This window comes from Phoca vitulina, unplaced genomic scaffold, assembly GCF_004348235.1.
Source record: "Phoca vitulina isolate PV1807 unplaced genomic scaffold, GSC_HSeal_1.0 scaffold5, whole genome shotgun sequence".
Taxonomy (NCBI): Eukaryota; Metazoa; Chordata; class Mammalia; order Carnivora; family Phocidae; genus Phoca; species Phoca vitulina.
Genome location: NW_022589708.1, coordinates 78,059,213 through 78,071,726, shown reverse-complemented (window position 1 = coordinate 78,071,726; position 12,514 = coordinate 78,059,213). Strand labels below are relative to the sequence as shown.

Here is a 12,514-nt window from a genome sequence, read left to right as displayed (position 1 = left end):
GAACTTTGGATTTCATTATGAGCAAAGAGGAAAGCCACTGGAGGGTGCTGAACAGAGGAGTAATAAACTTGCCTTGGATTTTAAAAGATTCATGCTGGCATTTTTGGGGAACACAATATACTGTTAGAAAGCTACTGCATATGTGTACATGGTATTTGTCATAGCCATGACCCCCCACTTCTCCTTTTTAAATATTTGTAAAAAGTATACGTTATCCACAGAAGAATAAGAACCACACAAGAAAAAGAAAAAAAACAGTATAAATTCACACTAGTGATATATGCAATCAACATACACAATAACATTTTGGTGTTATTTTTTCCATCAGGTGCTGATGATATCCTTTTCATGCAATTAGTTTAAAAAGCTTCCTTGAAGACTTCACATTTAATAAGTTCATATTTATTTTTATATGTTGTTCAATTAGTATGTTAATAAAAATTACTCCTATGATTCCAACTGGGTGGGCCAAAGTCCACATTAATAAGTATAATGAAACACTGGAAAGAGTGAGAAAACACATAGAACAGAAATGTTTTAAAAACAATTTTAAACAATCTTTATCATCAAGGAATATGGATCTCTCTGTTAGAGAAATCTATTCTCCATAAAACCATAATCACCATTATTTCTGACCTACTATTTCAGTTAAGTGTAGGTGCCCATCTGCTTAAGAAGATATGCTGCATATTTCAGCAATACCTAAATCTGTGTAGCTTATATGCTTATAAGAATAGTGTCAGGTATTAATCTTCTTAAAGTCCCACATTATGTGAAAGCCTCCCTCCCTTAAACAACATATTCTCCCACACACATACTCTGGACACAACCAGCAGCTCATGCAAAATGGGTACATGCTTTTGCAATATGATCTTCAAATACAGCCAATAAGAAGAGAATATTGAAAAAAAGACTGTGAGAATATGCTTTCACTCACTAAAGATGGAGAGAGGAGGTTAAAAAACAAACTAAGAGGGGCGCCTGGGTGGCTCAGTCGTTAAGCGTCTGCCTTCGGCTCAGGTCATGATCCCGGGGTCCTGGGATTGAGCCCCACATCGGGCTCCCTGCTCTGCAGGAAGCCTGCTTCTCCCTCTCCCACTCTCCCAGTTTGTGTTCCTTCCCTTGCTGTGTCTCTCTCTGTCAAATAAATAAATAAAAATCTTTAAAAAAAAACTAAGAATTAAAAATAAAGAAACAAAGAAAACTACCAAAAAAGGACAAAAAAAGGAAGGCAAGAAAAAATATGCTAGTGGCTATTTAAATCTCCCTATCTCCAGTAATATCTGAAAGGCTACTCCGCTAAGAACTTTACATTATTTTGTAAGACAGGTATTATTCCATTTTATAGCATAGGAACATTAATTCAGAGAGGTTAAATGATTTATGAAGATCATTCAACAAGTATTAAAGTATAGCCAGGAGGACAGTGTGACAGCTGTAGAAACAAAGGAAGAGTGGAGAGGAAATTATATCAGAGAAGTAATGAGGGGAGGAGGCCATGGTAAGCACTTTAGGTGTTCCACTGAACAAGACAGGAAACCAGCCAAGGTTTTCAGAAGAGGAGTGACCAATCTGGTATTGATTTTAAAGGTACTATTCTGGCTGCTCTGTGGAGAATGGACAAGGTACAGGGTGAGGATGGGGGTGGAGTGATGAGGGAGAGACAAAATATAAGAGTATAGTACTATAATGATATAGATAATGTGATAACCACCCACAACTTAGTGACTTCAACAACCACCAAGTATTATTTCCTGTAATTGTGTGGGTCAGCAGTTCAGGCTATGATCAGCCGGACTGCTTTTCTACTAGTTATACTCAACTGGCAGCTCAACTGGGGCAGGAGACTCTAAGATGGCCTCATTCATACATCAGGGGCTTTGGCACTTAGCTCACCTTGGTTGGGCCTCTCTCTCCATACAGTCTAGCCTGTTCTCCCTTACATGGCAGCCAGTTTCAAAAGAGTTAAGGCAGAAGATCCATGCTATCTTGAGGCCTAGGCTCTAGATCTCACACATCACTTCTACCACATTCTATTGATCAAAGCAAGTACAAGGCCAGCCCAGATTCACTGGGTGGGCAAAAAGACTCCCTGTCTTGATGGGAGGAGGTACAAATTATTGTGGTCATGTTATTCAATCTGCTCCACAAGACAGAGATTATAGTGGCTTGAATGAATATAGTTCCATGGTGGTGGTAAGCAGCTGGATTTAATGCCAGGATTTCTTAATTAACTGGATATGGGAAGATTTTTCAACCAAGAAACTAGAAGGATGAAACTCATTTACTGAACTAGGGTAGGAGGAGTTGGGGGGGAGGGGAGCGGAGAGAGAAATAACTCAGGAGTTTTTGTTTTAGATGTGGTAAGTCTGAGATGCCTATTAGATATCCAAGTAGAGATATCAAGTAGATGGTTAGTCTGGAGTTTAGCATGCTATATCTTTGCCACAAACTAGAATAGGCCAGGGGGGAAGGAAAGTTTTATTTGTATCACTAGGGCATAATGGTCTTCTTCCAAATAGTCTGCCATGGTTTCTAAGTTGCCCGGCACCTTTTCCTTCATGTATCTTGTCTTATAAGAAACAGGGAAGACCCAAAGAAGGTTCAGTTAATATGGAAGAAAATACAAAAGCTCTTTTTGTTCATTTGGGTTGGGTTTTTTGGATATATATTTATAGAGCTCTCTCAGACCAGTTTGCTTTCTGGTATCAACAGAAAATAACATAAGAACAAATTAATTCATTAGCAGTCAAAAGAAAAAAATCTGTTCTTTAGAAAAAGAAAAGAAAAAAGGAAAGAAGACTGGGATAATTATAGAATGCAAATAAAAAGGTTCACAGGGCACTACAGCTTTCAAAGGCAAGTTATATAGAATATTACTATACTCCAGCATCTGAAAGCAGATAGGAAATAACAAAATAAGAAGGTTTTTATTTATTTTTTATTTAAAGATTTTATTTATTTGACAGAAAGAGACACAGTGAGAGAGGGACTACAAGCAGGGGGAGTGTGAGTGGGAGAGGGAGAAGCAGGCCTCCCGCCGAGCAGGGAGCCTGATGCGGGGCTCCATCCCAGGACCCTGAGATCATGACCTGAGCTGAAGGCAGACGCTTAACGACTGAGCCACCCAGGCGCCCCAATAAGAAGGTTTTTAAAAATATCCTAATTCACATCTTAACTTTTCCTATAATTATGTCAACCACTGGGGATGAGATATAGGGAACTAGTTTTTTTTCTAAATAATATCAGTATAATTTCAAAGAATTTTTGTTTCATTATCCAAAACAAAGACTCCATAACCAATAAGCAAGATCATCCAGGCTTTAATCCTGAAGACTACTGAAATATATGTATGGTAATCATAATTTAATTAATATTGTTATTGTGGATGTTTGTTCTAATATATTCAAACATGATTCAAGTGGGTTTATGACTGTATGATTCTATTCAATTCAATACATATTAATTGAATGTTTATTAGTAATTAGACTCTCTAGTAGATGCAAAGATGACCAAGACCCATACATACTGAAATCTTGTAAGCAGGATTTTTCAAATACTTAAATGTGATAATAATAGTATATATTTTTAATTTATATTCTAATTCAATGCACAAATGATTTGTGGAGGCTTACAAGAAATAATATTCTTAAATAAAGCTCTAAATATATTTTAAAAACAGAAAAATACAAATTAGATATGAAGTAGAGAATAAGGGGAGAAATACCAACACATGCTACAACACAGAGAAACCTCAAAAACATGTTAAAGACACCAAACACAAAAGACCACTTACTGTATGACTCCATTTACATGAGATGTCCAAGAAAGGCATACAGATACAGAACACAGATTAGAGGTTGCCTGGGGCTGGGAACAGGAATTAACCATTATTAGGCATGAGGGATCTGACAAAGGTGACTGCAATGTTCTAAAAATGAATGGTCTTATAACAGCACAACTTGGTAAATTTACTGAAAACCACTGCATTTTATATTTCAAATGAGTGAATGTTATGGTATGTAAATTACACGTTATAAAGTTTTTTTTTTTAAAAAGGTAAAATAAAAATGTTTATAGACATACAAAAGCTGAAATAATTCATTACCAACTGACATGCCTTATAATAAATGTTAAAGAAAGCCCTCAGGTAGAGGGAAATGACATGAGAAGGAAATCTGGATCTATAAAAAAAGAAAAGTACCAGAAATGGTAACAACATGGTTAAATATATAAGATTTGTTTTCATATTGTTTAAATCTTTTTAAAAGATAATAAATGGTTTAAACAAAATAATACCAATACAGTGAGTTTTATAATATAAAAAATGCATAATAAATAGCATATAAGGCTGGGAGGGAAGAATTGGAAAAGTGCTTTTATAAGGTACTATATGTGAAGTAGTATATTACTAGAAGGTAGATTATAATAAATTAAAGATGTAATCTATAAATCCTAAAACAAATCACTAAAATAACAGAGTTACAACTAATAAGCCAACAAAGGTGAGAAAATAGAATCATAAAAAATAACTCAAAAGTCAAAAATCATTAAATAACTCGAAAGAAGGCAGGAGAAGGAAAAGGGAACATAGAATAGATAGGACAGATTAAAAAAAAAAAAAGCAAATGGTAAGACTTAAACCTAACTATACCAATAATTACATTAAATGTAAATGGTCAAAACACCCCAACTAAAAGAGATCGTACTATAATTGATAATACTGTTGTATATTTGAAGGTTGCTGAGAGTAAATCTTAAAAGTTCTCAACACAAGGGAAAAAAAATATGTAACTATGTGTGGTTAATGGATGTTAACCAGATTTATTGTGGTGATCATTTTATTTAATTATACCAAGTATATTTATATATTAACTTACTGTGTTGTACACTTGAAACTAATATAATGTTATACGTCAACTGTAACTCAATAAACAAACAAAAACAACAAAAAAAAGGGAAAAAAGCCACAGATTTTCAGATTGACTTTAAAAAGCAAGACCTAACTATAGGCTGCTTATGAGAAACGCATTTTTTTTTTTTTAAGTAGGCTCCAACGCCCAGCTTGGAGCCCAGTGCAGGGCTTGAACTCACAACCCTGAGATCAACACCTGAGCTGAGACCAAGATTTGGATGCTTAATTGACTGAGCCACCCAGGTGCCCCAAGAAATGCATTTTATTTTTTTAAGATTTTATTTGACAGAGAGAGAGCACAGCAGAGGGAGTGGCAGGGAGAGGGAGAGGGAGAAGCAGGCTCCCCGCAGAGCAAGGGAAGCCTGATGTGGGACTCAATCCCGGGACCCCGGGATCATTACCTGAGCCAAAGGCAGTTGCTTAACCAAATGAGCCACCCAGGTGCCCAAGAAGCGCATTTTATTTTTTTTAAAGATTTTATTTATTTATTTGAGAGAGAGAGAATGAGAGAGAGCGAGCACATGAGAGGGGGGAGGGTCAGAGGGAGAAGCAGACTCCCTGCTGAGCAGGGAGCCCGATGCGGGACTCCAGGATCATGACCTGAGCCGAAGGCAGTCGCTTAACCAACTGAGCCACCCAGGCGCCCAAGAAGTGCATTTTAAATATAAAGACATAAACAAGTTAAAATAAAAGGACAGAGAAAGACCTTCCATGCTAAAACTAATCAAAAGGAAGATTAGTGGGCTTGTTAATATCTGCCAAACTAGATTTCAAAGCAAATAATATCACCAGGGATAAGAAAGTCATTTCATAATGACAAAGGGTCAATTCATCAAGAGAACACTATAATCCTAAACATTGTATGTACCTAATTACAGAGCTGCAAATGCAGGAAGCAAAAACTGACAGAACTACAAGGAGATAGACACAAATCCATAATTATAGTCATACCTCTCTTAATAATTAATCGATAGAACAAACAGAAAATCAGTAGGGTGCCTGGGTGGCTCAGTTGGCTAAGTGTCTGCCTTTGGCTCAGGTCATGATCCTGGGGTCCTGGGATTGAGCCCTCCATTGGGCTCCCTGCTCAAGGGGAGCCTGCTTCTCCCTCTCTCTCTGTCCCACCCCCCCAAGCTCATGCTCACTCTCTCAAATAAGTAAATAAATAAATAAAATCTTAAAAAAAGAAAAGAAAAGAAAAGAAAATCAGCAAGAACATAGGAAACTTGAACAACACTGTCAACCAACTTGCCTTAACATCTATGGCACATTATGACATAATAGAAAACTCTACCCAACAACCAACAGCGAAATACACCGCTGAACACAACAGAATACATTTTTCTCAAATGCACAAGAAATGCTTCCACTACAGCCCACATTTCGGGCCATAAAACAAGCCTGAGTACATTTTATTTTATTTTTTTAAGATTTTATTTATTTATTTGAGAGAGAGAGAATGAGAGACAGAGAGCATGAGAGGGAGGAGGGTCAGAGGGAGAAGCAGACTCCCTGCCGAGCAGGGAGCCCGATGCGGGACTCGATCCCAGGACTCCAGGATCATGACCTGAGCCGAAGGCAGTTGCTTAACCAACTGAGCCACCCAGGCGCCCGCCTGAGTACATTTTAAAGGACTCAAGTCATGCAAGGTATCTGACCACATGGAATTAAATTCAAAATCAGTAACAAAAAGGTATCTGGAAAATCCTCAAATAACTGCAAATTAGCATACTCCTAAAATAACCCATGGGTCAAAGATGAAATCCAAAGTGAATTTAGAAAATAATTTTAATTGAATGAAAATGAAAGTACAACATATCAACATTGATGGGAAGTGAATAAAGCATTATTTAGGAGTAAATTTATAGGACTAAATACGTAAGAAAGGACTCAAATCAGTGACTTCAGTTTCCACATTAAGAAACTAGAAAAAGAGCAAATTAAATCCAAAGTAAAAGAAGGAAAGAAACTATACATACCAGACAAGAAATCAATGAAAAAGAAAATGAAATAATAGAGAAAAATCAATGAAATCAAAAGCTGGTTGTTTTGAAACCAATAAAAAACACTGGAATTAACTCTGGCAAGACACTGTGCTCAATGTTGATATTTAAGCTATTTATCTTGTCTCATTCTAAATTTGAAGAAATTATGAAGGAGGCACAGGAATATTAGCTATACAGTCTGAGGTCACATTTCTACATATGTCTCTCTGAAAAGAGGTAAGAGGCATATCCATCCTTGGGCAAACCACATAGCTCTTCCACACAACAGTTTTCTCAGAAGTAAAATAAATGGATTAGATCATCTCTAAAATCTTTTGGGCTTTAAAATCCTCTACATGTCAAATAAGAGGTACACATCTACTACTGACAATTCTAAATGACCTGAACAAGATGTCCTGATAAAACCCTGGGAGCCTGAATTAGTACTTTCCTCGAAAATAACCATCTTGACCAAAGTGTAAAAGTTGGTCAATCCACCCATAAATTCATATGTTTAAATTTCAACCTCGGGAGAAAATCAAAAGATGATTTCAGTTTAATTTAATGTCAAGTGCCAATATTACTAATTACTTAATCATTACTTCTCCCCTGTGAGATGGCCATCTTAGAGTCATTACTTCTTAATTTTGTCTTCAATATTACTCCTTCTAGTAGTAAAAGTACACATTTTATATGTGTGTGTGTGGTTATAGTTATAAGTTATAACATATAACTTATATAACTTATAAGTTATAGAGGCTGAAAAGGAATGAGGGCCTTTTATAAATTTGTTTGTTCAAATGTCCTTTTGTGGGCCAGCATTTTTGTCTGAGCTATTTAGGAACACTCTGCTGCTACCTTTTAGGAGAAAATTACCTTATATAAATAGATCATAGATAAGACTGAAATCTGCCATGAGCGTTCAGACCTGGATAACCAAGTAGACTAGTCTTGCATAGTAGTTAATTTTAAAAGCGTGGGCTCTAGAGCCAAACCACTTGACTTCTAATGATGATTATGCCATTTACTAGTTGTATTACCTTGGACAAATTATTTAACTTTTTGGATATTTATATGAGCATTAAATAAACACAATAAAGATGTAATTATAATCACTCTCTCCTATCTAGTTTGATAAAAAAAAAAAAATACCAGAAGCTAAGAAAATTCTATAAAAATTATTAAAACAGCACTTTTTTTTTTTATTTCAACTTGTGTATATAGTGTTATATTAATTTCAGGTGTAAAATATAGTGATCCAACAATTCCACATATTACTCAGTGCTCATCAAGACAAGTATACACTTTTTTTAAGAATTGAAAGTATATTTTTAAAATTTTTTTAAATATGTTCAGTTAGCCAACACATTAGTTTTTGATGTAGTGTTCAGCGATTCATTAGTCACATATAATACCCAGTGCTCATCACAACATGTGCCCTCCTTAATACCCATCATCCTGCAAGTATACTCTTAATCCCCTTCACCTATTTCACCCATCCTCCTACCCACCTCCCCTCTGGTAACTATCTGTTCTCTGTAATTAAGAGTCAGTTTTTTGGTTTGTCTCCTTTTCCCCCCCCCACTTTGTCCATTTGTTTTACTTCTTAAATTCCACATGAGTGAAATCATATGGTATTTGTCTTTCTCTGACTTATTTCACTTAGTATTATACCCTTATACCCTCTGGCTCCATCCATGTTGCTGCAAATGGCAAGATTTCATTCTTTTTATAGCTGAATAATATTCCATTGTGCATACACACACACGCACACACACAATTTTTTTTTTTTAAGATGTTACTTATTTATTTGAGAGAGAGAGGGAGAGAGAATGTGCACATGTGTGCATGCACAAGCTGGGGGTGGGGGTGGCAGGGAGAGTGAATGCATGGGGGAGAAGCAGACTTCCTGCCCAGCAGAGAGGCCAATGAAGGGCTCAATCCCAGAACCCTAGGATCATGACCTGAGCCAAAGGCAGATGCTTAACCAACTGAGCCACCCAGGCGCCCTATACTACCTCTTCTTTATCCATTCATCAGTCAGTGGACACTTCAGCTGCTTCCATAGTTTGGCTATTATAAATAATGCTAAAACGGCACTTTAAACTCATACTTACTCAATTTACAGCAAAATTATATATTGACATATTCCAGTGGGAGGGTCCATGTTATGAAAACATAAATATATAAAAGTAGTTTAAAAGACAGTTTTACTATGAAAGTGAATGAGGTTTTATGCTGATTCATACAGTCCAGTGATACTGCAGATCTCCCAAATTCTCCCTAGTTAACCTCAGATAACTTAGAAATATTAAGTGCAGGCCCTATAAGACCTTTCACTGCTGAATATTTTATTTTATTTACATTTTTTAATTTTATTATGTTATGTTAATCACCATACATCATTAGTTTTTGATGTAGTGTTCCATGATTCATTGTTTGCGTATAACACCCAGTGCTCCATTCAGTACGTGCCCTCTTTAATACCCATCACCAGGCTAACCCATCCCCCCAACGCCCCTCCCCTCTAGAACCCTCGATTTGTTTCTCAGAGTCCATAGTCCCTCATGGTTCGTCTCCCCCTCCGAGTTCTGCTGAATATTTTAAAATTCTGTCAAGCTTTGGGCCTTAATTGTTGCAGAATGTTTTAACTTAATGAAATCCTGGGGTATGATCTCTAATGGATGGGCCTAAAGCCTAACTGAAGTCATGATCTCCAAAAAGGGGAACCACTTAACCCCACCCACTACCCCCCCAATCATGGAACAAACAATTACAGTTCCAGTGACTCACTAAAAGTTACATGTATAGTATAAAGATGTGGATCACAGTGCAATAGCCACTCAATAATTGCGTGACCTAACCAAAGACCTATTTGCTCAGAGTCTTATTTCCTACATCTGTAGAAGATACCTATGATCGGAGATATTGAGGATTAAAGGAAAGAATGCATAAAATGTCCCTTCCAGGGGCGCCTGGGTGGCTCAGTTGTTAAGTGTCTGCCTTCGGCTCAAGTCATGATCCCAGGGTCCTGGGATCGAGCCCCGCTTCGGGCTCCTTGCTCTGCAGAGAGCCTGCTTCTCCCTCTCCTCCCCGCTTGTACTCTCTCACTGTCTCTCCTTCTCCCTCTCTCTAATAAATAAATAAAATGTTTAAAAATAAAATAAAATGTCCCCTCCATCCCCACAAGCACACAGCACTTCCCAATTCATATTCATTTCCCTTTCTTTATGTTTAACTTCACCTTTGATTTTTTTTTTTTTTTTGACAAAAACGATCTATAGGTCAGGCTGTGCAATTTCAACATAAATGCACGTTTTTAGTGTTCCTTCAGAAGCTTTACTTCAAAACCACTGTGTAATTAGGATAGGGTAGGAATAATCTTCTGACAGAATTAAAAAAGACTGGTACAACTTTTGGAATAAATACCCACTTCAGAGTAAATAAGATCAAGTACCATAATAAACTGATGAGAATCCTATGATCACTATCACTTTTTGGAAGTAGCTTCAAGAAATACCTAAATCTAGTCAATTTTCATTGATTCAAACATCATTATTCAATAATATTCAACAGATTATCTCCACTATAATGTGGAAATGTATTCCACAACTAATTTATTCTGGGCCTATTTGCAGGGATAGTTTTCCTTAAAATTAAATATCTATAGGTACAATATAATTTTCTTGAAGGTGGTTATTTTCATTTAAAAACCTACTTCAAACTTTCTGACCCAAAGCATTCTCTTTCATGTGCAGAACTCAGTTTTAACCAAGTATTTGACAGTTGTACAAATCCAAAGCCACCCACAACTGGAGAAGTCTGGATTCTGTCACTTGCAAGTGGAGTGGGTGGTACAACTTCTTTTCATTTCATACTATTAGTATCAATCTACCTCATGTGGCTCTTTTTTAAAAGTGTATATAACAAGGGTCCTTTAGAGAGCTGTGGCCTGGAGACTAAAACTAGATCATTCCGGGATACCAAGGGATTGCTTTTACAAACACCACTTACCATTTGGTCCTAAGTTGTCACGAAGAATTGGTATAAAGAGCAGACACACACAGAAGCGGAAGGCTAGGGTAACCCTAAAATAGCTGCACACTCAAAGCCTATGAACAATTAACTTCAGGCAGAGGAACCAATCACTATCACAAACACAGTAGGAGCCCTCAAACAGTGTTTTGAGCACAACCAATTTCCTTCAATCTTAACGGCCACCTATTCAAATCAGTATCATAAATCCTTGAAGTGTACTGCGGTGTTACTCCTTTCTTATCCCAGGGAACCTGGTGAGGAACTGAATTGGCAGGAACGAAAATAAAACAATACCTTAAAATCTGAGGATGAAAAAAATATACACCTCCATAATAAATAGCGAAGAAAAAAAGAGAATCGAGCTATATCTCATCTCACTCATTCTTTCGGCCTTAACGTAATATTTTGTATAAGTTACTGGATTCAGACGTAAAAGAAATAAACTTGAAAATGGGTCAGTGCCACCAAAAATCAGAAGCGGGCGCTCATCTGTCTTCTATGGCTAACGAAAAGACCACCTGCCTTCCCCCACCCCCCAGCCAGCTCTTCAGGTAACACGCTTTTCTTCTCGCGCTGTTGAGGCAATCTAGGAGGAACAGATTTCTTGATTTTAAAACATTAACAAAAGCAAAGAATGCAACATACACACACACACACACTCACACACACACACACAAAACTTCTACGAAGCTCGGCTCTTCCGTTCGAGGAAAACCCGTCTCGGAGCATTCCACCTCAGGAGAACGAGACGCCCGCGGGGGACCGCAGACCCCAGGACGCTATCACCGCCTCGCTCTGCCAGGACCTCGGTCGGAGCGGTGCGGCTCGGCGCGGGGTGTCGCGCACGCCCGAAGGCCGCGCCGCACCGCACCACCGTGACAAAGCCACGAGCGCGGCGGCCTGCTTCCCCCCGGGCCTGGGCCGGACCCCCGCGGCCCCGCAAGGGCAGGCGCAGGCCCGCGGGGCGCAGAGCCCCGGCCTTCCGCCCGGTCCCGGCCCCCGCCTGGTACTCACACACGCACAGCTCCACCACGTACGCATAGTAGGACCAGACGACCACGAAGGTGATGAAGAGCACCGGCACCCAGCCCACGCTGCGCTGGCAGCAGCGCCAGAACGTCCACGGCGCCATGTTCCGCTGGCGGCTGCTGCACCCAGCGCCCCACTGTAGAGGGGCGCGCCAGGCCCCCGGCGGCGGCGGCGGCGGCGGCGGCGGCGGCGGCGGCGGCGACTCGGACGCTCCGGGCCGCTCCTCGCCCAGGTGCCCCGCCTCCGAGACAGAGCCCGCCGAAAAGAAGATGGGAGTCCCCTTCACGACTCCTCCCCTCGCCGCGCCCGGCCAGGTCCCGCCCCGGCCCTGCATCCCACCGCCCCCCACCCTGCCCCCCTCCCCGCGCCCACGCCCGCCCCGCCTCCGCCCGCCTCCGCCCGCGCCTCCGGGGGCGGGGCCCGAGCGTGGGGGCGGTGGTTCCGTTGGGGACGGCCCTTGGGGCGTGGCGGAATGGCCCAGCGGGAGGAGAAGGTTGGGGGAGGAGAGGAGGAAGCGAGTCTGGAGTGGTCCATAAGACGAGACATA

At 39.6% G+C, this 12,514-nt stretch overlaps 1 protein-coding gene across 10 annotated transcripts in view; it reads right to left on the bottom strand.

The window, feature by feature from the left end:
* Positions 1-12,246, bottom strand: part of ZDHHC20 (zinc finger DHHC-type palmitoyltransferase 20) — a 76,903-nt gene extending 64,657 nt beyond the window's left edge. For 2 of the 10 annotated variants that reach the window (XM_032403360.1, XM_032403365.1), the window contains exon 1: positions 11,953-12,246. In XM_032403360.1, coding sequence (XP_032259251.1) covers positions 11,953-12,070 — 118 coding nt within the window. In that variant the 5' untranslated portion in view covers positions 12,071-12,246. Of the gene's footprint in view, positions 1-3,796; positions 4,218-11,952 lie in introns of those variants that run through there. The other 8 variants (XM_032403357.1, XM_032403358.1, XM_032403359.1 and 5 more) reach the window with 7 other exon arrangements.
* Between the last annotated feature and the right edge of the window lie 268 nt (positions 12,247-12,514).